The sequence below is a fragment of the Mercenaria mercenaria genome, chromosome 13 (genome assembly GCF_021730395.1).
Source record: "Mercenaria mercenaria strain notata chromosome 13, MADL_Memer_1, whole genome shotgun sequence".
Taxonomy (NCBI): Eukaryota; Metazoa; Mollusca; class Bivalvia; order Venerida; family Veneridae; genus Mercenaria; species Mercenaria mercenaria.
In genome coordinates, this window is record NC_069373.1 from 20,506,674 (window position 1) to 20,533,222 (window position 26,549).

The 26,549-nt window shown below is 36.2% G+C and overlaps 1 protein-coding gene across 4 annotated transcripts in view; it reads left to right on the top strand.

Moving 5' to 3' along the window:
• LOC123530482 (E3 ubiquitin-protein ligase HUWE1-like) overlaps positions 1–26,549 on the top strand; it is a 110,668-nt gene that overhangs the window by 51,127 nt on the left and 32,992 nt on the right. For all 4 annotated transcript variants that reach the window (XM_045311256.2, XM_053521299.1, XM_053521301.1 and 1 more), the window contains exons 40-50: positions 3,686–3,906; positions 4,714–4,954; positions 5,584–5,770; positions 6,405–6,566; positions 8,888–9,033; positions 10,404–10,601; positions 11,238–11,793; positions 13,181–13,408; positions 16,393–16,521; positions 17,131–17,285; positions 20,202–20,307. In XM_045311256.2, the coding sequence (XP_045167191.2) occupies positions 3,686–3,906; positions 4,714–4,954; positions 5,584–5,770; positions 6,405–6,566; positions 8,888–9,033; positions 10,404–10,601; positions 11,238–11,793; positions 13,181–13,408; positions 16,393–16,521; positions 17,131–17,285; positions 20,202–20,307 (2,329 nt within the window). The remainder of the gene's footprint in view (positions 1–3,685; positions 3,907–4,713; positions 4,955–5,583; positions 5,771–6,404; positions 6,567–8,887; positions 9,034–10,403; positions 10,602–11,237; positions 11,794–13,180; positions 13,409–16,392; positions 16,522–17,130; positions 17,286–20,201; positions 20,308–26,549) is intronic.

Consider the following 26,549-nt stretch of genomic DNA (forward strand, 5'->3'; position numbering starts at 1 on the left):
ACTAGCCACATTCGCTTAGGCACTTTTGAATTATGGCCCTTGAATTACTGATTGGATCCATTCGTCTAGACCATCCAGAGAAACTAGTCATTTTTCATTGGGCAGTTGTGGGAGAAATGCACTTTTCTCAAAAGCATCTCTAGTTCCTTCCTGGTGTCGTGCACATAATAGGTTTTTTTTAGTTCACCTGTCCCAAAGTGACAAGGTGAGCTTTTGTGATCGCGCAGCGTCTGTTGTCTGTCCGTGTGTGCATCAGTCCATAAACTTTTGCTTGTGACCACTCTAGAGGTCACATTTTTCATGGGATCTTTATGAAAGTTGGTCAGAATATTCACCTTGATGATATCTAGGTCAAGTTGGAAACTGGGTTACGTGCTGATAAAAACTAGGTCAGTAGGTCTAAAAATAGAAAAACGTTGTGACCTCTCTAGAGGCCATATATTTCACAAGATCTTCATGAAAATTGGTCAGAATGTTCACCTTGATGTTATCTAGGTCAGGTTCTAAACTGGGTCACGTGCCGTCAAAAACTAGGTCAGTACGTCTAAAAATAGAAAAACCTTGTGACCTCTCTAGAGGCCATGTATTTCACAAGATCTTCATGAAAATTGGTCAGAACGTTCACTTTGATGATATCTAGGTCAAGTTTGAAACTGGGTCACGTGCCTTCAAAAACTAGTTCAGTAGGTCAAATAATAGAAAAACCTTGTGACCTCTCTAAAGGCCATATTTTTCATGGGATCTGTATGAAAGTAGGTCTGAATGTTCATCTTGATGATATCTAGGTCAAGTTCGAAACAGGGTCATGTGGGGTCAAAAACTAGGTCAGTAGGTCTAAAAATAGAAAACATTGTGACCTCTCTAGAGGCCATATATTTCATGAGATCTTCATGAAAATTGGTCAGAATGTTCACCTTGATGATATCTAGGTCAAGTTTGAAAGTGGGTCACGTGCCATCAAAAACTAGGTCAGTAGGTCAAATAATAGAAAAACCTTGTGACCTCTCTGAAGGCCATATTTTTCATGGGATCTGTATGAAAGTTGATCTGAATGTTCATCTTGATGATATCTAGGTCAAGTTCGAAACAGGGTCATGTGCAGTCAAAAACTAGGTCAGTAGGTCTAAAAATAGAAAAACCTTGTGACCTCTCTGGAGGCCATACTTGTGAATGGATCTCCCTAAAAATTGGTCAGAATGTTCATCTTGATGATATCTAGGTCAAGTTCGAAAGTGGGTCACGTGCCTTCAAAAAGTAGGTCAGTAGGTCAAATAATAAAAAAACCTTGTGACCTCTCTAGAGGCCATATTTTTCACGGGATCTGTATGAAAGTTGGTCTGAATGTTTATCTGATGATATATAGGTCAAGTTTGAAACATGGGTCAACTGCGATCAAAAACTAGGTCAGTAGGTCTTGAAATAGAAAAACCTTGTGACCTCTCTAGAGGCCATACCCTTGAGTGGATCTTCATGAAAATTGATCAGAATGTTCACCTTGATGATATCTAGGTCAAGTTTGAAACTGGGTCACGTGCCTTAAAAAACTAGGTCAGTAGGTTAAATAATAAAAAAACCTTGTGACCTCTCTAGAGGCCATACTTTTCATGGGATCTGTATGGAAGTTGGTCTGAATGTTCATCTTGATGATATCTAGGTTAAGTTTGAAACTTGATCAACTGCGGTCGAAAACTATGTCAGTAGGTCTAAAATTATTAAAATCTTTTGACCTCTCTAGAGGCCATATTTTTCAATGGATCTTCATGAAAATTGATCTGAATGTTCACCTTGGTGATATCTAGGTCAGTTTCGAAACTGGGTCACGTGCGGTCAAAAACTAGGCCAGTAGGTATAAAAATAGAAAAACCTTGTGACCTCTCAAGAGGCCATATTTTTCATGAGATCTTCATGAAAATTAGTGAGAAATGTTCACCTTGATGATATCTAGGTAAAGTTCAAAACAGGGTCACGTACCTTCGAAAAGTAGGTCAATATGTCAAATAATAGAAAAACCTTGTGACCTCTCTAGAGACCATATTTTTTCAATGGATCTTCATTCAAAATTGGTCAGAATTTTTATCTTGATAATATCTAGGTTAAGTTCAAAACTGGGTCACGAGCTCAAAAACTAGGTCACTATGTCAAATAATAGAAAAAAACGACGTCATACTCAAAACTTGGTCATGTGGGAAGAGGTGAGCAATTCAGGACCATCATGGTCCTCTTGTTTTATGAAATAATACCCCTTTACCATTAAGTTACTGACATATAAATCAACTGTAAACTATGTTTTAGGATCTGTGTTATACATATAGATACATGGTTCGCACAGGTCTTGAAAATTACTTGAAATTTGATGCCTCTACTTGAAAAGTCTTGAATTTGAAACTGCCCAAAACTCCTTGAAAAGTACTTGAATTTTGAGGGGAAAAAACAAGTAAATTTTGATAAATTGTCCTTGAATTGATGTTCTGCGAATACAAAATCAGAAAAAATAACAGATCAGTCCAAAATATCTAAAAAAAAAAAAAAAAAAAAAAAAAAAAAAAATAGATGACAGATCTATCTTTGACAGGGCTTACCGAATAAATAATAGTATGGCAGTGTACGAAATTCAGATTTGAATCCACTAGCCTGTTCGGGTTACCAGATTGGAAATTTTCCAAGCCCAACACCAATTTCACTAGCCCGAACTTTAATACCTTAAAATGTCATTATTTTTGCACCATATAACATTTTGTTTTACAGACATCTCTATGCATGTTTGAAGTAATAAAAAAGACAAACAGTACATGTCTGCCATGTTTTTGAAAAATTTTAACTCTAAATACTCCAGTCCAGATCAGCATCGTCAGAGTCCAAAAGCATCAGACATGACACTCCTTGCCAAAACAAAATCTAAACTGTTACGCCCAATTTTTTAGGATCCGCACTCGCCAATTACTGCAACTCGGACTGTTGACAATTTGCAAGATGTAATAACGAGTGCTGAATATACATTTACACACACGCTGATAGCATAATTTAAGCTCCGCCTACTGCAGGTACTTGTGAGATTTTCGCGAGAAGTATGAAAGCTAATCAAATTATCCGTTACGCTAGAGGTGATTGTATTCAGCCAATTAGCGTTGCGGTTACGTCTTTGACACTGTGTTTGATTGTCAACACGTGAGAGTGCAAAACCAACAATAATTCCATAAACGTTTCTCAGTCTGGATGCAGTGCTCTTTTAATTAGCATGATTTTTTAAACAAATTAGGAAAATTCGGTAGCCTGGTCAGGCTTGTACCTGCGGCAAATCGGTAGCCCGAGCTGAAATTTGGTAGCCACGGGCTGTCAGACTACCGCGAATTTCGAACACTGGTATGGTACAGTACCGGGACGGGTTTACTCTTAAACGCAATTATCAAAACATGAAATTTTATTGGTGCTGAATTGAAGGTCATTTCCGGGTTATTGTCGCGGTGTTTATTTTGTAGAAAATCGACAGAATTCGTCGTGAGTAAAAGAAATAAATGCGATTTTGTAGTCCTTGAAAATGGGGAAAAAATCCTTGAAAAGTACTTGAATTTTGTTTTGAAAGTTCTGTATGAACCATATAGTACAAGTCTGAATAATGTTAATATTGAACATAGATACATGTAATTCCAGTGTGTGAAGTAACAAAAACTCAAATGTTCTGTTGAAGGTTAATGAGGACACTGCTAACAGACGTCCAATCATGTTGACTTGTCCCTCACCGACGGAAGTGAAGCAGTCAAATGAGAGGAAAGAGGAGAATACAACAGAGAATCAGACTGCAGAGAGCAAGATGGATACAGATTCAGAAACACCGTCAACCAGTGCTCAGAAAAAAGATGCAGTGGTTGTGAATGGCCTTTCTTCTAAACAAATTTCAAATATCATTAGGTAATTCACAAATCATTATCAGATGTATAGGTGTTTGATAAATATTGATAGGAATTCTAGTTAGATAAAAGATGAGTATGTACTCATGTACTAGTCCTGATAGAAATGCCTTTGTCAAATATTGAAGCATTTTAAAATGTAAAGAATACACATACATGTAAGTGACAGATAACAAAAATGGTACTAGTAGTAAAAGTTCTATTGACTGTTAAGTGGAGAAACAACTATTTGTTTAGATGTTGATGGTAACAGTTCAAAAACTATAATATTGGAACACCTTAAAACTGGAATCTTAAAAGGGAAAACCAATACTTAACAATTGTTTTGGTCTGGAATAAGTACCTGCTACTAGAAATAACTGCTCTAAACTTAAACACTCTGAAGACTGAACATTTCCATTGGTCCGAAGGCTGTGTGGTTTTGAAGGGGTTTCTATGTGTTATTTTGAGAGTGAAAGCACATTGTTACCAATTTTCTCTGTCTACTGTACTGTGTGTCTTTAATGTTGTGGTTTGAAATAGTCCTTTGGGCAGTACCATTTATTATTGGAATGGGTGTTCACCTAAAATTTATTGACTGAATAGCGAACTGTGCAATCAGTGATCAGCCTGCATGGATGTGCAGGCTGATCTTGGTCTGTGTTGGTCGCAAAGGCAGATTCACATGCCGCCAGCAAGCTAAAGGTTAACAAAACACAAAACTATGTAACTAAGTCTGCTTATGGAAGATTGGCTCATTACATGAGTTATGAATGGTATTATCTTGTTTCATGGAGTATGTCTGAAGAGAACTGATTTGTTGTTTCAGTTCTATAGTGAGTATGATAGGAGTTCCTGTGGAAGCAGAGACGTTACATGCAGCATTACGACTTATCTTACGGCTAACCAGGGAACACAAATATGCGCTACAGTTTGCCGAGCTGGGCGGGCCAAAACTACTGCTTGGTCTCACACAAGCGTCGGCTTTCCAGGGATTTTTGTCTCTCGTTACACTGATATTTAGACATATACTGGAAGAACCTTCTTCACTCAGATACTGTATGGAAAAGGTATGTTAGAAAAAATAAATTATCTGGATTAAACAAGAATTTCAGTGTGTAATAGCTCCAGTAGTCATGTATAATAGTGGATAGGAGATTGAAGTGAAAGATATACCTGTATTCAATCTGAAGCCCTATATTGTTGTAAGATTAGTTTAAACCCAGGATAGAGATAATACTGTTAGATCATTATTGATAGGGGTGGTGGGGGTGAGTTTTCCTGGATTTTATGGATGTTATGCATCCATGTAATAAAATCCCCTTGAAAATATAAAATGTGTAAGAAATGTTAATATAAAAAAACTCTTATTTGGAAAATTTTATGTTCCCATGAAATAGGCATTTTTACTGAAACTGTAAAAAAAATTATGCTGTTTAAAGGAACTACTGGTTGGACCGTATAGGGCAGAAAAGTTACCATAAATCTGTTTGCATATAAATAATTTGAGAGCACATTTTGTTTTAAATGTAAAAATTGTTGATACAAATACTTGTGAATACTGATAATATATTTCTAACGTTTATTTTGATTTTTAATTATTATTTAGCTTAATAAAGAGTTTAGTTCCTGTAATGCAACAGTATAGACTTTTCCGTAAATTGAAGTCTGTTTTATACAGTAATTTGTTAATTGACAGGTGATAAAAAGTACCTGTTCAGGGGCTGGTTCTAGTCTTAGTGGTGTCTCGCAGAGGAGTGTTGGGGCCAAAGAAATGCATTATGTGTTACGGGTGTTGGGACCAGCTGCCTGTAGAAACTCAGCACTCTTTTCGGAACTAGCTCGACAATGTATGAGAATAGCTCTGCCACCACCATCAAAAAGAGGTATGCATACGAGTAGTTATTTGAAGTTAGCTGGTAATAAACTTTTTTGTTTAGGCAATCTGGAAAGCTTACAGCTTAATTTTAACTAGAGGCACAAAACTTGAGAGAATAGAGCTCTTTCTGAAGCCAAACACTGTTGCAGATTTCAGCAGTGTCATTGAGAACAAAGTTCTGGGAATTGGATATTTGGCACATATAATTCTAATTTGAATTACAGGAAGAATGTAGATATGTATGGTGTCTTAGGAGGTACAGAGATGACCTTAGCAGAGTTTGAATACGCTGTCAGAGGTTGTATGAATGACATTTTCTGTTTCCTTTTAGTTTGATATTTATCATCCAGGCTAGCTGGCTTGCAGAGGTTTGTTGGTTCCACCAAGGTACAGAAGATTACAACAAAAACCTGGAGAGATAAACCTTAAAAGTCTGTCTTTTCTATTAATAGAAAACTCCCATTTGACCCAGGTGCCCTAAAATCGAACAGGTTAAATTTGTTATTAGCAGACTGGTTTGTCTGAATATTTGAAAACTAAAGCTGTTTTTCAGCCAGTTATTTGGCATTGGCAGAAATAAAACATTGTTAATTTATGAAAGGAAAAGACTGAAAATATCAAAATTATTTCCTATTGTACAGATGAGGATGAGAGTAGATTCACGGGTCCAAATGCACCACAGATTCTGAAATGTGTGTCCAGTGACCAGCTAGCTACAACAACTATAGAATCTCCAATGAAAGATGTGATAGAAAGCCTCCTCGATGCTTTAATAGTCAAATATCCCTGGAACACTGAAGATGGTAGGTGTAAATCTCGTTTTCAATTGCTGTCAAGAGATTTATTTAAGGGTTTTTAATACAAACAGTGTTAGGTTCCATAGAGAAAATGTTAAAATAAAAGACTGTTATGATTCTAAGTAAAGTATTTACTAAAAAAGTTAAGTAAATAAGAACCTCAAAAGTTAGAAAAAGATGAAGGGAAGTAATGAATAATGATTGGTATGATTATTCATATATTGAATTTTCAGCTAACAGTAGATAATTAGATAAATTCCTAAAATTATAGGCAGTTATTACTGATGAAAAAAGATATTATTGATGTCCTTGTCATAATTTGCATATCACACCATAGCTGTATATTTAAGCATTTAATTACCATCACGGGATACACAACGTAATGACACTCTTGAAAGTTTATTTGTATTTTCCTTTCATAAAAAACTTTACTGGCTAAAAAAAAAGAGATGCGGAGGAATACCAGTACATTATTATACCCCCACCAAACATGTTTGAGGGGGGTATATAGGAGTCAGTTTTGTCGCGTTTGTCGCGTCCCGTCCCGTCGCGTCCCGAAATCTATTATCTCAGTTATTACCAAATGGATTTGATTCAAACTTAAAATACATGTTCCACCTTATCACCCACATCATGTGACACAAGGTGCATAACTCTTGACACCAAGTTTTCATGAATTATGTCCCCTTTTACTTAGAATTTAAGGTTAATTTTGTTGTATTTTCACTATATCTCAGTTATTACTAAATGGATTTGATTCAAGCTTAAAATAGATGTTCCACCTCATCACCCACATCATGTGACATAAGGTGCATAACTCTGACACAATTTTTTTTATGGATTATGCCCCTTTTTACTTAGAATTTAAGGTTGATTTTGATGTATTTTCACTTTATCTCAGTTACTACTGAATGGATTTGATTCAAACTTAAAATAGATGTTCCACCTCATCACCCACATCATGTGCCCACATCATGTGACACAAGGTGCATAACTCTGACACCAAGCTTTCATGAATTATGTCCCCTTTTACTTAGAATTTAAGGCTAATTTTGTTGTATTTTCACTATATCTCAGTTATTACTAAATGGATTTGATTCAAACTTAAAATAGTTGTTCCACCTCATCACCCAGATGATGTGACATAAGGTGCTTAACTCTGAAATAAATTTTTTATGAATTATGTCCCCTTTTACTTTAAATTTAAGGTTGATTTTGATGTATTTTCACTATATCTCAATTATTACAAAATGGATTTGATTCAAACTTAAAATAGATGTTCCACCTCATCACCCACATCATGTGCCCACATCATGTGACACAAGGTGCATAACTCTGACACCAAGCTTTCATGAATTATGTCCCCTTTTACTTAGAATTTAAGGCTAATTTTGTTGTATTTTCACTATATCTCAGTTATTACTAAATGGATTTGATTCAAACTTAAAATAGTTGTTCCACCTCATCACCCAGATGATGTGACATAAGGTGCTTAACTCTGAAATAAATTTTTTATGAATTATGTCCCCTTTTACTTTAAATTTAAGGTTGATTTTGATGTATTTTCACTATATCTCAATTATTACAAAATGGATTTGATTCAAACTTAAAATAGATGTTCCACCTCATCACCCACATCATGTGACACAAGGTGCATAACTCTGACACCAATTTTTCATGAATTATGCCCCTTTTTACTTAGAATTTAAGGTTAATTTTGATGTATTTTCACTATATCTCAATTACTACTGAATGGATTTGATTCAGACTTAAAATAGATTTTCCACCTCATCACCCACATCATGTGACACAAGGTGCATAACTCTGACACTATTTTTCTTGAATTGTGTCCCCTTTTACCTAGAATTTAATGTTAATTTTGATGTATTTTCACTATATCTCATTCTGATTGGCTTAGAGCCAAAGGGAAGTAACCTTTTTTAACCTTTGTACTGAGTTTCTTCCCCTTAAATTCCAGGAATTAGTCTATTTTTAGAAATCCTATTTTTAGATTTTCAATCTTTTTTATTATAAGTCCTGTGTAAAAAGTAAAAACATTTTTCCGTGGTAACATGGGTCGGTAAGACACTTTTTTGTATTCACTTTTAGTGTATCTCTAATATTAGAGATTTAATATATTTACTAGTATTACTATACTAGTATTATACTAGTATTACTTATATGTGGAAGCCCAGGATGAAGTACTCCCAAAGTATTTTTAAGATTCCTTATGGTTGCCATTCTTCTGTGACAAGACCGTATGGTGGGGGTATGAGTCACTCCTGTGACAGTTCTAGTTATGAAACTGATGCTTGTATTTTTCGCAGGTAAATCTAGTGATACTGGAGGAAAGAACACGCAGAGCTTAGCGGAGGTGATTGCCGAGGTTGTAAATGAGTTGTCTGATAGACAATCTGAGATAACACGGCAGAACAGCACAGCAGAGATGTTACACACGGAAGATGATGCCCAGGTATAACATTTTACTGCTGATGTTGAAGTTTTAATTTTGGTCAAATATGTATAGGTTGTATATCATTTAGTTACCTTCTAATAAAATTTTGCAGTAACAGATTGCTGCATTAATTTGAATTCATTATTTCAGTTAGGGCTGTTCCAGGAAAAAAAGGCCTGTGGGGGGGGGGGGGGGGGGGGGGGGGGGGAGAGAACGAGCTCCAATTTTTTAGGGGACCACCTATAGAATTTTAATTGTTTTTGGGGGACCACCAACAGAATTTTTATTGCTTTGATACCCACTACCCATATAATTTTAATTATTGGATCTGTGTGAATTTTGCAGTCAAGATGTTTTCATTTGTATTTTTTACATGTCAGTAACTATGTAAATAAATTCATTTTATGAATATAACGTCAATAAAAGATATCAAACATAATTTCTTGACATGTATGACAGTAATTGCATTGATGTGTTGTTGAATTCAACCTACTTATTTCACCATTAGGTGCATTTTGCCATTATTTATATTCTAAAACAGTATTCTGACACCTACAGCATGGTGATTTTTTACAACTGGGGTTCTAAGGACGTCATAATGAAAATGAGACTTTCTTTAGGGGAAAATAAACCCATTTTTAGGGGAAAATATTAGCTATTTTTGGCAAGGGGAAACAGCCTTTGATCAGCTGCAAAAATACACACAAAAAATACTCTGTGATTGGAACATTATTGTTAATATTTATAAATGATTTTTTTATTGTTCAACATGCATGATGTACACAATATGATAATTAGAAATTACCTAGTATAAGAGTAAGAGATAGAAGCAGATTGCTACAGAAAGGCTATCACCACAATTGTACCATTTTGTGTACCGTATACGTCGATCAAATTAATAAATATCAAATTCGCATTATTGTCCGTGATAAAATTATACACGCATAGAAAATCTCAAGAAACATTTTTATATGTTTTAGTGTGGAAAATACCCCCCACCAACAGAATTAAAATACCAATTACACCCCCAACCAAGGAAATTTAAATACCAAAAATGCCCCCCACCTAGAGAAAAAGAATAGGTACTCGTTCCTACCCCCCCAGGCCTTTTTTCCTGGAACAGCCCTTCGTGATCTAGACCCTACTTTTAATTTAAGAAGGAAAGTTGTATGTAAAGATTTGCATTGTCCTGAATGATCTAAATGGGTTCACTTGATACATACAGCATAACCTAAAAAATCAACCTTGCTAAAAAAAAGCATTTTGATAGTGAAGAAAATACTGAGGTATTTAAGAAAGCATTTTAAAATTGAGACTGCAGATAAGATATATTAACTTATTACAGGGTTTGAAGTTAAAATTGAAAGGTCATTTAATATATATTGTAGACTGCTGGTGAAGGTGCAGCTGAATCGGCCAAGACCAAAGATGGCAGTTCTGCTGAAGAGAAACAAGCACAGCGCCCCCTGTTGACAAAGTCGTCGATTCTGCGGATGTTGTCAGAGATCATAAAATCATACTGTAATTGCACTCAACATATTACTCAGCACATGTACCACTCTGGGCAGACAGAATTGGTGCAAGAGGTTAGTACTAGTAGGAATAGATTTTCTAAATGTCTGACCAGATACAGAAATGTTAGATAAAACTTGTCAACTTCTTTAGAAAAAAAGATGGATTAATGAATGTTAAAAGACCTTCATAAAAAAGCTTGGGCTTAGAGACCTAGTTGTTTGGATTTTTAAGAGCTCATTAAGCTGATGATTCATTAACTTTTCAGGTTATATTTTGACATTTTACGACTTTTTAAGGCAATTGTATGAGTTAACGATCATAAAATCAAAACATCAGACTGTTTCCCACCAAGACTGATGTATTGAATGAAAATTTAAACGGCAGTTAATATAACAGCTGGCTAAAGATTCGAACAATTTAGTCAAGATGAGGTTTCAATATGTGTAGAAGTACATGTTGTAAATTCCGATACATCATGTTTAGCATCCGCAAACCGTGATCTTGTCAATTATTTGTACGAGTAGATATACATGGTTTTTGCAATTGTCTTTTTAAATTTAAGCAAAATTGCAATATTCTAAATTTCAACACAACAGGTTCTTCTTAAATTACTTAAACCATTCCTGCTCATAGAATTATAGGTACATATGCGTTGAGGAATTTCATCATGTTCTATGTAATTAAAGATAACATCATTCCTATTTCAGGATAGTACAGTGTTAGGATTTGTGTTGGATCATCTCTTACATCCTACTGGTAATGCTGGTGATGCAGACTGTCCTGCTCTCAGTCGAGTGTTCATCGCTAGTATAGCCTCTTGTAATCACAGTCCCGAAGCTCAGCTCACTCTCGTTAGTGAAGTTAAATCAGCATTACAGCGAGCTCTCACACTGCCGGAGAGCTCCGATAAACATTCCAGGGTTCAAGCCTTGACCGGCATAATTAGCACGATGATTGAGTCGTGCCCAACACAAGGACAAATACCCAATCAAGTGTTCAAAGGTCAACAAAATATCATGAATAGCATTGTGAGAAACTTGCTGAAACGTGGATTAGTGACAGATTTAGCGCGTATTCCATATAGTTTAGATTTATCTAGTCCTTACATGGCAGCAACTATTAATGCTGCACTAAAACCGCTGGAGACTTTAACTCGTAGTGTTAATATGAATAGTCAAAATGTGTCAGCCAAACAGAAACTGAAATCTGTTACAGATACCGCAGATAATCCAGAAGTCAACACAACAACGCCAAATACTCAAGGTAAGTTTTGTTTTTATTTTGTCATGAAGTCTTTACGATTTTTTTACTTTTGTGTAGTTGTTGGGAGTATAAATAAATGTACATGCTATTTACTGTAGATTTTTTTATGCCTTAAAGCAGTTTTACTCCTTCCCAGATGGACTGAAAAAAAATGTGTATCTAATACACAAATGCTGAATCAAGAATTACCTTTGAAGTGAAAAGCTGCTTCATGCCCATGCAAACTGTTCATAAATCATGTAAGCTTTTCAGTCTTTAAACAAGGATTTATAGGGGATACTTTGGGGTGGGGGGGGGGGGTAATGTGAATGGCTCATCTCAGTACATTTATTCTTGTATGGCAGATTTAACAGAATACAATTTTTAGCTCGACTATTCATAGAATAGTGAGCTATTGCACTCGCCCATGCGTCGGCGTCGGCGTCCGCGTCCGCGTCCCGATTTTGGTTAAGGTTTTGTATGTAAGCTGGTATCTCAGTAACCACTTGTGGGAATGGATTGAAACTTCACACACTTATTGACTGTGACAAACTGACTTACATTGCACAGGTTCCATAACTCTATTTTGCTTTTTTACAAAATTATGCCCCTTTTTCGACTTAGAAATTTTTGGTTAAGGTTTTGTATGTAAGCTGGTATCTCAGTAACCACTTGTGGGAATGGATTGAAACTTCACACACTTATTCACTGTGATGAACTGATCTACATTGCACAGGTTCCATAACTCTATTTTGCTTTTTACAAAATTATGCCCTTTTTCGACTTAGAAATTTTTGGTTAAGGTTTTGTATGTAAGCTGGTATCTCAGTAGTTACTAATGGGAATGGATTGAAACTTCACATACTTGTTCACTATCATGATTTGACATGCACTAAGCAAGTCCCATAACTCTACTCTCTTTTTTTTTCAAAATTATGCCCCTTTTTCGACTTAGCAGTTTTTGGTTAAATTTTTGTATGTAATCTGATATCTCAGTATCCACTAATTGGAATGGATTGAAACTTCACACACTTGTTCACTGTCATGATCTAACATGCACTGTGAAGGTCCCATAACTCTACTTGGCATTTTTACAAAATTATGCCCCTTTGACTTAGCACTTTTTTGTTAAGTTTTTGTATGTAAGCTGGTATCTCAGTATCCACAAATTGGAAAGGATTGAAACTTCACACACTTGTTCACTGTCATGATATGACATGCAGTACAGAGGTTCAATACCTCTACTTTGCATTTTACAAAATTATGCCCCTTTTTCAACTTGTATTCATTCGATTGACAAGGCTGTTGAATAGTCGAGCGTTGCTGTCCTCCGACAGCTCTTGTTGTAATGCCACTTTTGCTTTACATCTGTGAGAATCTTTATATTTGTATATTTTGACATTCGTAGAAGTTGCCGAAGCCACATCAGCAGAGACAGGTGATACTAGTGAGGTACAGATTGAGGAGGTTCTCAACACGCAGGCCGAGGATCTGGAAGAGACGCATCAGGATAGTGTCATAGAACCAGCCGGAAATGAACCATCGGAGCTGGATGATGTGTTAGATGATCTGTTAGAAAGAGATCGAAATGCTAATCCAGAGTCCCAGGTCATGGGAGAAATTATTATGGATACTGGTAAGTTTTATTATACACCCGAAGGGATGTATTATGTTATGATGCAGGTGTCTGTCTGTCCGTCCGTCTGTCCTTTAGCAATTTTGTGTCCGCTCTGTAACTCTTGAACCCCTTGAAGGATTTAAAAGAAACTTAACACAAATGTTCACCACACCGAGAAGATGTGCAGAGCGCATGTTTTGGATGTTTCGCTTCAAGGTCAAGGTCACACTTAGGAGTCAAAGGTCATATCAGTTTGTTTCGTGTCCGCTCTGTAACTCTTGAACCCCTTGAAGGATTTCAAAGAAACTTGACACAAATGTTCACCACACCAAGACGACGTGCAGAGCGCATGTTCCGGACGACTCGTTTCAAAGTCAAGGTCACAGGGGTCAAAAGTCATACCAGTTTGTTTCGTGTCCGCTCTGTAACTCTTGAACTGCTGGTAGGATTTCAAAGAAACTTGGCAGAAATGTTCACGACACTTAGACAACATGCAGAGCACATGTTCCGGATGACTCGCTTCAAGGTCAAGGTCACACTTAAGGGTCAAAGGTCATATATGACTGCTTTGTGTATATTGCTCTGCATTGCAGTGCTCTTGTTTTTATTTGGCAGACCTCTTTTTAGCTCACCTGTCACATAGTGACAGGGTGAGCTTTTGTGATCGCCCTTCGTACGTCCATCGTCCGTCCACAATTTCTTGTGAACAAGATGGAGACCACATTTTGCAAGCAATTTTGATCAAACTTGTACAAAACTTGTATTGGCATGATATCTCAATTCCTTTCGAAAACTGGCCAGATCCCATCATGGGTTCTAGAGTTATTGCCCCTTAAAGGGCCAGAATTTGCAATGTTTTGCGTCAACAATTTCTTGTCTGCACGATAGCAGCTTCATTTATGATTTGAATTTAACCAAACTTGCACACAACTTGTATCACCATAAGATCTTGGTTCCTTTCATGAACTGGCCAGATCCCATTATGGGTTCCAGAGTTTGTATCAAATAAAACCATTAATGCTCTATATGACTGCAAAAGCATTTATGGTTTTATTTGATACAAACTTCCAAAATATCTTCAACAACAAGAAATCGTGGATTCAATGACAAATCAGATCGAATCATGCGTTCCAGAGTTATTTTATATCTGATTACCTCCCCTGATTGTAATCAAAACGGCTTTATATCAGTAAGTACTTATAGGACTTATTTGAAATTTCATTATTGTTATTAGTTGGACTGAGACAATCAGGGTAGGTAACTATGGACTGATTTTATTTCAAATTACCTCCCTTTATTTCAAATTAAAATGGGTATATCTCCATAACTAATGAAGATACTGATCTGAATTTTCATTTATGTCAACAGATTTATTTGGCAGATCCTTCTTTTGTTCTCTTATAATATTTTTTTTTAATTACTTCCCGTTTATGTTACTATAAATAGCTTATTTTTAGTAACTTTTTTATTATTGGCCGTAGGGAAAAACCGAGACCACTTTTCTGTGGTACAACATGGATGGTACCTCCAATTTTTGGTGTGTTTTGACATATCTATACCTTGTTAGAATTTTTTTCTTTTTGGTTAAATTTCTTCCCTTTGTTGTTCCTGTCCTTTGGACTTAGATATTTTTTCTGAGGACCTTCTTGTCCTCAAGAGCAATGATAACAGGTGAGCGATATAGGGCCATCATGGCCCTCTTGTTTGTACATTCAATTATTTTTTTTTTTAATTACTTCCCTTTTATGTTACTTTAAATAGCTTATTTTGAAACTTTTTTATTATTGGCCAAAGGGAAAAACTGAGACCACTTTTCTGTGGTACAACATGGATGGTACCTCCAATTTTTAGGTGTATTTTTACATACCTGTACCTGATAAGGATTTTTTTGTAGACTTTGAATATTTTTTTTTTTGTGGACAGACTTGTTTTTTGAAGTTTTCCTTTTGTTGTTCCAGTCCTTTGGGCTACAGTAGTCAAGTTCTTAAAATTTTGCTCCCATCCTATGATGTAAGCCTTCGGGCGTATATTGCCCCGCTTGGCGGCGCTCTTGTTAAATTATTTTCATTATCTGTCATGTAAAGAAAAAGGAAGCCATTTAATAAAATAAACAGAAGATCAAAATACTGTTTATGTTATAGTTCATTAAGAAGATTACTTTTTCTACTACCAAATTAGATGAGGAAAGAACTACTGCAATATTTTGAATATGCTTTTTGTAGATAACCTTGCCTGTCTATTATTTACTCTGACATTGGGACTTCAGTGGTGAAATAATGTGCCTAGAACTTTTTTTTCCCTGAGTTTTGGGCATTGATCTTTCTTTCTTCAATAGAAAAATTTTCATCATTCAATGCTTTCTTATAATGAAGTAAACTTCTTTATGAAGAATATTTATTTACAAATTTATTAATAATTGTAATTGATAGGCACATTGTCACATGCGCAAACACTGGATAAGTGCTTCTTTATGTTGATGGTGTAACCAGTTTTATGTGCTGAGCTGACAATATATTCAGTTTGTTACATGATAATTTTGAATTTTTACAACATCGTAATTTTCTTTTTATGCCCCCAAAGGGAGGCATATTAGTTTTCAACTGTCTGTGCGTTAGTTCGTCACAACGTTAACTTTTTACGTTAATTTTTTGCATAAAGGCACTTTACTCGCGAACCACTGCACCCAGGACCTTCAAACTTCTCATGCTGATAGTACTTATTGAGTACACGACCCCTATTGACTTTGGGGTCACCAGGTCAAAGGTCAAGGTGCTTCGGGGGCATTTGTCACCATAAGTGACAGCTCTTGTTTCTTTTTTTTTTTTCTTCTTTTTTTTGTAATTTAACTTAATATGATTTGGTAACATTTTAGGTGATGGAGAAAATAGAGGAGGTCGCTTTGTTTCAGCTACAATTTCGTATGGAGAAAAATTGATAAACTTGCTTTTGATAATGATAAAAGTACAAAATGCTAACTATTCATGTGAACCATACTATTTCAGACCAGAATCAGGAGCCTGATGTGTTGGTAGATGTTGATATAGAGGAGGGAGAGATTGACGATCACCATGACTCTCAAATGATCAGTCAGATCTTGTCCGAAGCTGACCTGGACATTAATGATACAACTAGTAAGTTTTCATAACATTTATTCACATGGTCATTAAATGATCACAATGTTTTTGTTAAAAATGTGCTGCAGAATGAGTATTAGTATAATAATTTGTATTAAAAAAATAGACACTTCCAGTCTGTAGTATCATATATTTTCGTGGGAGCAACATTTTAAAATCAAACTTGTAAGGGTTAATGTATTTATCAGCCCTAAAATTTTCCATGGAAATTGTTGAAATTCAAGTTATGTGGGGACAAATTTTCACGAATTAAACATGAAAAACTAACAAAATACGATTTGAAACATTTTTTTCTGATATTTAGAAGTATTGTTTATGGTAGCCTGCCTCTTCAGAGAAGGTTTTCCTTGGCAGTGCCAAAAGGATATTCAGTTATTTGACCCAAGTAGATGTTGGTTACAGTCATGTCAGGATTGAGGAAACTATTCAGACCATAGTGAAAACTGGATAGCATGTTAGTTCTGATAATAAGGTCACAAAAGGGGTCTTTCTCCTCCATTCATGTTAAAATCTTAATCATAATTGTTGGTGCTACTTTACATACTACTACATCAAAATGAAGTATTTCTGGAACAAAGTTATAACTTATATGACTTAATGATTCAGATATGGCAGACCATATTGATGATGCAGAGGAGACTGCAGATAGTGCCTCGGACCCTGATGATGATGATAATGATGGAGATGATGATGACGACGATGAGGATGAAGATGATGATGACGATCATGATGACGATGATAATGAAGATGAAGATGATGAGGTAAGTTTTGCTACCACATGCTGACATAAGGCTACTCTTAAATAAAGGCTATCTTCTTCCCATTACTGCCTGTTACTCACCTCGATGCAGTGTTAATATAAGGCTATCTTCTTCCCATAACCATTTGAAACAGTGATGGATTATGGAGTTCTTGAATAGCAATATTAAAATGTCTCAAAATCAAGCTAGGGAATTCTGAATTCCTTTGTTCAAGTAGAAGGCTACAATCTGCCAGACATCACCTTAATTCACTGTTTGCTTAAGGCTATCTTCCCATAACCATTTGATACAGTGGTGGGTTATGGAGTGCTTAGATTGCAATGTTGAAATGTCTCAAAATCAAGCCAGGGAATTCTGAAATTCTTGGTTCAAGTAGAGTGCTACAATCTGCCAGTCATCACCTTAATTCAAAGCTGTCTTCTTCCCATAACCATTTGATACAGTGGTGGGTTATGGAGTTCTTGGATAGCAATATTAAAATGTCTCGAAATCAAACTAGGGAATCCTGAATTTTTTGGTTAAAGTAAAGAGTACATAACTGCCGGATATTCACCTCATTGCAATGTTATTTTAAGGCTATCTTCTTCCCATAACCATTTGATACGGTGATGGATTATGGAGTTCTTGGATGGCAATATTAAAATGTCTCAAAATCAAGCTAGGAAATTCTGAATTTCTTGGTTCAAGTAGAAGACTATAATCTGCCAGAGATCACCTTAATTCACTGTTCGCTTAAGGCTATCTTCTTCCCATAACCATTTGATACAGTGGTGGATTATGGAGTTCTTGGATAGCAATATTAAAATACTCAAAATCAAGCCAGGGACTCCTGAATTTCTTGGTTCAAGTAGAGAGTACAAAACTGCCTGATATTCACCTCAATGCAGTATTAATATAAGGCTATCTTCTTCCCATAATCATTTGATACAGTGATTGGTTATGGAGTTCTTTGATAGCAATATTAAAATGTCTCAAAATCAAGCTAGGGAATTCTGAATTCCATGACTCAAGTTGAGAGTACAAAATGGCCTGATGCTCATCTCATGCCGTGTAAATCTCCTTCCCATAACCATTTGATACAGTGGTGGATTATGGAGTTCTTGGATAGCAACATCAAAGTGTTTACAAATCAGACTAAGAACTTTTGAACTTCCTCAGTTAAAGATTTATACTACATTTAAATAGGTTAGTCTGAAAGTCTTGGGTTTTTAATTTCTTGTTCAAAATGTTTTGGTAAATTACAAGAATATACACAGTACTCTGTTCCCAGATGGGTGTCTTGTCCCATGTGAATGGGGAATAATGATTCAAGATCAACTTTTAAGAAGAGACACGGGTATGGTATGGGTGCTGTAATATATTCTGCTATGAAGAGATATTCTAGCCTTTTTCCTGCCATGTGTTTCATTTCAGAGTTTCTATTGATGATTGGACAAATCGTTGAAGAATGTGATGTTTTGTGCTGTGATTTATAAGATAGCTACAAAAATATTCTTCAACTGAAACCAGAAATAGGATATACAGTTTTTGAACAGAAAAAAAAAGTTTGTGTAAAAAACTTTGGACAATAGGATCCCACCTGTACTACTGTACTGTACTGATAGGGATTGTGGTTGCTCCTTCACAACAATAGTATAATCTTTGAGCCAAGAACAGTGGCAGATTGTCTTCAGCAGATTAACTTGAAACTTATTTATTACGTGTACTGAACTTTGTTCAGAGTGAGCTATAAGTATAGGTCCTACCTCAATATTTATACATAAATATCTTGTCTTAAAATGCCTGTTTGAATTACACAAAACTTTGTAGCACCCTGTTACAGATCTAGCAGAATTGTTCAAATGGCTCCAAATGTAGCATAGTTGTATGGACCTCGCGTTTTTATTTGTTCAAATTGTGCTTCTTGTAGAAGTACAGGGCGGCCATCAGAGCTAAAAACACAAGAAAAGAAACCACATAACAATTTCTTTTTATGAACCCATTGATGAATTTCATCAGGCCTTGTTGGTCGTCTCCTTCCATGCATCTCTACAGTTTGATTGATTGGTTCCACTTTGCTCTTTCAAAGGCTACAAGAACTACATACATACATATTTTGCATACTGTGGTTTTATTGCTGTCATTTATAGCCATACTGAAGATTGATGTATTGTGCTGTAGATAGATAGCTATAGAAACATTCCTCAACTGAAGCCAAGCACACTTGTTATTAGGTGTTCTGGTTCAAAATGGGGCAGACATTTGATACTGTTACATGCAGTGAAAAATGTCCCAGCTTGAACAGGCTGTCATTTATCTTTAATAGATAATGGTGCTTAGATGTATGAAAAGGCTCTTATCTCTAACTTCATTTGATAATAGGTATAACTAAGTGTAATGAGGACAATATTCAGAGAAATAATCAGTAACCCACAATGTTCCAGTTCCCAATTTAAGCTTAATTGATAGAACTTGTTGAATTTAAGTATATATTTTGATTCCACACAAGTCCTGTCAGATAGGAATATATTGACCATATTATAATGTCTAACGTTAATTCATCCTCTCTCCTTTTGCAGTTACTGAAAGGGTGTTAGTTCACTAAAACACCACAGACTTTAACCTTTAGCATGCTAGATAAATTGTCGTCTGCTGGAAAGTCGTCTGCTAAAATTGTAAAGTTCATTCAATTTGCTCCAAAATTGGAAGAAATATTGTCAGAGTAGCAAACAGCTTGGAACCTGATCAGACGCCGATTTAATCGGCGTCTGATCTGGTTCCAAGCTGTTTGCAAAGGCTGTTAAATTCGCCTGCAGCAGGCTAAGGGTTAAAGAGTTGTGATTTACAAACTATAAGATATGGTACTGGCAATATACTAGATGTTTTAATATTAAGAAATATGGTTATGTTTATAGAAAACATATTGATTATTTGCAGGGATCTGATATGGAGGCTGATAATTTTGATTTCCAGCCAGAAAGTGCTTCTTTTGGTCGACCATTCAACGATCATTTTGTCATTCATGCTGACGAAATGTTTGGAGGTACGAGCCAGTTATATTTTTGCTTTTAGTTTGTACACTACATTTAACAGTTACTGTTTCATATGTGGTAGGGCTATGTTAAATTATTGGTGGTATTTCCAGGAGTTTTGCACTGTACTGCAGTCATACTGGAAAGAGAGCTTTGGCTATATACCTATATATAAATTTTGTCAAGAAAATGGCTTGTATTTGGTAATACGAACAGGCAGAAAAAAATCAGTATTGTACCTTTTTAGCTCGACTATTCAAAGAATAGTCTAGAAAAAAAATATATATATATAAATAAGTATAGGAAATAATGTATAAACACTATCCGACAATTTACTCGGTATGTTTGTTAAATCCGTTTAAAGAAACGTTATTTTGAATTCATTTAACATTGTAAATAATGTAGATCTAAACTTTCTATACATTTTACCGCCTTTTTACGCGACGTTTAATGACTTCACGTCCGTTGTTTTATTAGCTCACATGTCACAAAGTGACAGTGTGAGCATTTGTGATCGCGCAGCGTTTGTCGTCCGTCCGTCCGTGCGTAAACTTTTGCTTGTGACCACTCTAGAAAAACCTTGTGACCTCTCTAGAGGCCATATTTTTCAATGGATCTTAATGAAAATTAGTCAGAATGTTTACCTTGATGATATCTAGGTCATGTTCGAAACTGGGTCACGTGCCATCAAAAACTAGGTCAGTAGGTCAAATAATAGAAAAAACCTTGTGACCTCTCTAGAGGCCATATTTTTCATGGGATCTGTATGAAAGTTGGTCTGAGTGTTCATCACATGTCACAAAGTGACTGTGAGCTTTTGTGATCGCGCAGCGTCCGTCGTCCGTCCGTGCGTTAACTTTTGCTTGTGACCACTCTAGAGGTCACATTTTTCATGGGATCTTTGTGAAAGTTGGTCAGAATGTTCATCTTGATGATATCTAGGTCAAGTTCGAAACTGGGTCAACTGCGGTCAAAAACTAGGTCAGTAGGTCTAAAAATAGAAAAACCTTGTGACCTCTCTAGAGGCCATATTTTTCAATGGATCTTAATGAAAATTAGTCAGAATGTTTACCTTGATGATAAATAGGTCAAGTTCGAAACTGGGTCACGTGCCATCAAAAACTAGGTCAGTAGGTCAAATAATAGAAAAACCTTGTGACCTCTCTAGAGGCCATATTTTTCATGGGATCTGTATGAAAGTTGGTCTGAGTATTCATCTTGATGATATCTAGGTCAAGTTCGAAACTGGGTCACGTGCTATCCAAAACTAGGTCAGTAGGTCTAAAAATAGAAAAACCTTGTGACCTCCCTAGAGGCCTTATTATCCCCCGACAAAAGTCGGAGGGATATAGTTTTGGCGTTGTGCTTCCGTCCGTCCTTCCGTCTTTCCGTCCGTCCGGAGCCATATCTAGGAAATGGTTGGGAATATTTATTTAAAACTTCATATACATGTTCACCACAATGAGTTCTTGGGGCCCCGTCAAGTTTCAGTCAGATTGCCCAAGTAACACCAGAGTTATGGCCCTTAGAAGTTTCTAGTGTTAACTATATAGGGTACTATAAAATATGGCAATTTCTGCATCATAACTTTTGATATATTTGACCTAGAACTATGAAACTTAAACAGAATTTAGATCACCATAAGTGGTTGTGTACACACAATTCATTTGGATTTATTTGTAAATTAAGAGTTATTGCCCTTTAATTGTATAAAAATCCACATATTTGTAAAATAACAAACTTACCATTTTGTAGAATTTCATTAAATTTCTTTCATTCTTTTCCATGAAACATTTATTGTAAACATGTGAAGTTGTGTACCCACACCTGGTCACCCCCTTACCTTGATCACACACCTCCTCCCCCGACCCCCCCCCCCAAAAAAGTCATTCCTTATTTTAGATTTTTTTCAAACAAACTTCATATACATGTTCGCCACTATGAGGTTATGGGGCCCATCAAGTTTCAGACAGATTGCCCAAGTAACACCAGGGTTATGGCCCTTAGAAGTTTCTAGTGTTAACTATATAGGGTTACTATAGATATGCCAATTTCTGCATCATAAACTTTTGATATATTTGACCTAGAACTATGAAACTTTAACAGAATTTAGAGCACTATAATTGGTTGTGTGCACAGACAATTTTGTACGGATTTCTTTTTGTAACTTCAAGTTATTGCCCTTTAATTGTCTAAAAATCCACATATTTGTACATAACAAACTTACCATTGGCAGAATTTCATTAAATTTCTTTCAGTCTTTTCTGTGAACATTTATTATAAACATGTGAAGTTGCGCCCCCACTTGCCTTGGTCACCCCCCCCCCCCCCACTCCCACTCCCAACCACACTCCCCCCCGCCCCCCCCTTCCAAGTTGTACTATTCCCCCACCTCACTTCCCACCACTGATCATTGCATTCTCTGCCCCCCCCCCCCCCCCCCCCCCCCCCCCCCCCCCCCTCCAACTTCCCCCCTTTACCTTTTTTTTTTTTTTTTTTTTTTTTTTTTTTTTTTTTTTTTTTTTTTTCATATTTTAATTTTCAATCAAATTTTATAATCAGCATGTGAAATTTATTTCCTCTCCCGTTCCCCTGCACCCCCACCCCCTAAAAAAAAAATATATACATATACCTATAAAACAGATATATATATATATTTCCATTCCTTTTTTTTTTTTTTTTTTTTTTTTTTTTTTTTTTTTTTTTTTTTTTAATGTTCAAACCTTCAATATGTTACGTTTTGACTGCACAAACCTTGCCCTCAGCCATGTTCAAGATATCTTATCTGTGTTCTCTTAAGGACATCTGATTTTTTTAAGTTCAAATGTACATGTAAAACAGCAACACCTGGTGCCAAACCACTCAAAAACAATATTTCATTCCAGTTAAACTTCAAGCTCACATTTCAATTAACTGCATTTAATTTTAAAAGCTAAGCTTATTACAGTAAGCATATCCCATTCAAAATAAATTCTTTAGTCCGGATCAAAGTATCATACATTTATTGTGTACTCTTTAATTAAACATTTGTTTTCTGTTAAATTGATTTTGACAAATGAAATTATTTGCTTCTTATTAACATCCTTAACTTTTTGCCGGATATATCTTTTTGCCATTCCTCACCACAAACCCTTTCGGCGGTGGATACCAATTCATCGACTTATCTTGTTTTTCTATGGATCTTCATGAAAATTGGTCATCTTGATGATATCTAGGCCATGTTCCAAAGAGGGTCATGTGCGGTCAAAAACTAGGTCAGTAGGTCTAAAAATAGAAAAAACTTTGTGACCTCTCTAGAGGCCATATTTTTCAATGGATCTTCATGAAAATTAGTCAGAATGTTCACCTTGATGATGTCTAGGTCAATTTCGAAACTGGGTCATGTGCGGTCCAAAACTAGGTCATTAGGTCTAAAAATAGAAAAACCTTGTGACCTCTCTAGAGGCCATATTTTTCCATGGATCTTCATGAAAGTTAGTCTGAATGTTCACTTTGATGATATCTAGGTCAAGTTTGAAAGTGGGTCACATGCGGTCCAAAACTAGGTCATTAGGTCTAAAAATAGAAAAACCATGTGACCTCTCTAGAGGCCTTATTTTTCAATGGATCTTCCTGAAAATTAGTCAGAATGTTTACCTTGATGATATCTTGATCAAGTTCGAAAGTGGATGACGTGTGGTCAAAAACTAGGTCATTAGGTCTAAAAATAGAAAAACCTTGTGACCTCTCTAGAGGCCATACTTTTCATGAGATCTTCATGAAAATTGGTCAGAATGTTCACCTTGATGATATCTAGGTCAAGTTCGAAACTGGGTCACGTGCCTTTAAAAACTAGGTCCTTAGGTCAATTAATAGAAAATCCTTGTGACCTCTCTAGAGGCCGTACTTTTCATGAGATCTTCATGAAAATTGGTGAGAATGTTCACCTTGATGGTATCTAGGTCGAGTTCGAAACTGGGTCAAGTGCCTTCAAAAACTAGGTCATTAGGTCAGATAATAGAAAAACCTTGTGACCTCTCTAGAGGTCATATTTTTCAATGGATCTTCATGAAACTTGGTCAGAATTTTTATCTCGATATCTAGGTCAAGTTCAGAACTGGGTCACATGAGCTCAAATACTAGGTCACTATGTCAAATAATAGAAAAAAAAACGACGTCATACTCAGTTCAAAACTGGGTCATGTGGGGACAGGTGAGCGATTCAGGACCATCATGGTCCTCTTGTTGTTATTCTTCCCTGATGAAGGCTTAACGCTGAAACGTTGGAAGTTAATAATTATCTATGAACAAACGCTACACGTGTTGTTGTTGATTTTCCTGTTTATTAAGAATAGTCTAGCTATTCTACTCACCCTGGCGTTGGCGTCGGCGTCGGCGTCACACCTTGGTTAAGCTTTTGCATGCAAGTACATACAGCTATCATTTAAAGGCATATAGCTTTGCAACTTATTTTTTCTTTTTCTAGGTAAAGTTTTACATGCAAGTTACTATCTCCAAAACTAATGCAGATATTGAATTGAAACTTCACGTGTCTTCGGGGTTATAAAAGTAGTTGATAGCAGCAAGTCCCATAACTCTGACCTTCATTTTGGCCAAATTATGCCCCCTTTTGGACTTAGAAAATTCTGGTTAAAGTTCTACATGCAAGTTACTATCTCCAAAACTAATGCAGATATTGAATTGAAACTTCACATGTGCCTTCAGGGTTATAAAACTAGTTGATAGCAGCAAGTCCCATAACTCTGATATGCATTTTGGTAAAATTATGTCCCCTTTTGAACTTAAAACTCTTTTGATATTAACCTTTTTATGCTCCCGAAGGGAGGCATATGAGTTTTCAACTGTCCGTCCGTTCGTTAGTCACAGCGTTAACTTTTTGCATGAAGGCACTTTACTCGCAAACCACTGCACCCAGGACCTTCAAACTTCACATGCTGATAGTACTTATTGAGTACACCACCCCTACTGACTTTGGGGTCACCAGGTCAAAGGTCAAGGTCACAGGGGCCAACGTTAACGTTTTGCATGAAGGCACTTTACTCACGAACCACTGCACCCAGGACCTTCAAACTTCACGTGCTGATAGTACTTATTGAGTACACCACCCCTACTGACTTTGGGGTCACCAGGTCAAAGGTCAAGGTCACAGGGGCCAACGTTAACTTTTTGCATGAAGGCACTTTACTCGCGAACCACTTCACCCAGGACCTTCAAACTTCACATGCTGATAGTACTTATTGAGTACACCACCCCTACTGACATTGGGGTCACCAGGTCAAAGGTCAAGGTGCTGTGTGGGCATTTGTCACCATTAGTGACAGCTCTTGTTGGGTAATATATTCCTGCTTCTGGGACAATATTTCAAATAGTCGAGCTTGGCTGTCTTACGGACAGCTCTTGTTATGTTGAATGTTACCGGACTACTTCCATTTACTGACACAGATCTATGAATAACGCTTTCAAAAAGTACATTTAGTTAAGTAACATAATAAACATTGAAAATTTTTGTTTGGTAACATAACAACAGAGCAAAAAGGTGGAGGTATATAATAAAAGGGTCATTATAACAGTACCTAGATCTTGTATTTTATATTCAGCTCTTGTAGATTTTGCAAGGTCAGATCACACTCCGCGCTTGCAGGCCGGCAAGCGCCTCGTGTGATCCATCCTGGCAAAATCCACTCTAGCTGAATACATGGTTGTAACCTGCTCTTGTGTAAGTGCAACTTAGAGTGGCATCTGGAGTGCTCTTCGATCATAGAAACTGGAATGTTGCACTTGTCTGTACTGTTTTTCTGACATTAATGTATACACAAAAACAAAAATGTGATATGTGCTTACACTGCTTAATATTAACATTATCACCGAGTCAGATGTATGGTTTTTGGTCTGTTTGGACAATACATTTACTGTTTCTAAATTGTAAAAAATAACATGAAAGAAGTATCAGATTGTGGATTTTTGTGCCTCCAAATTTGGGTGGGGGTGTGGGGGCAGTTACATTTTTTTTTTGTCCTTCCATGAGTCGGACCAAAATTGTTTTTTTATATCTCAAAAAGTATTGCACATAGAGTCATCAAACCTTACAGGATTGTTATTCAGCATGTAAAGCTGTGCACCTGGTGTTTTAACTAGGATTTTATGTAGCAACTAGAGTTATAGCCCTTGACTTGGTCAGAAATATGCATTCAGTGACAAGAGTGTGGGAACCAGTGTTCTATGGACTCGCATCTTGTTTACAGTCTGTAGTTGT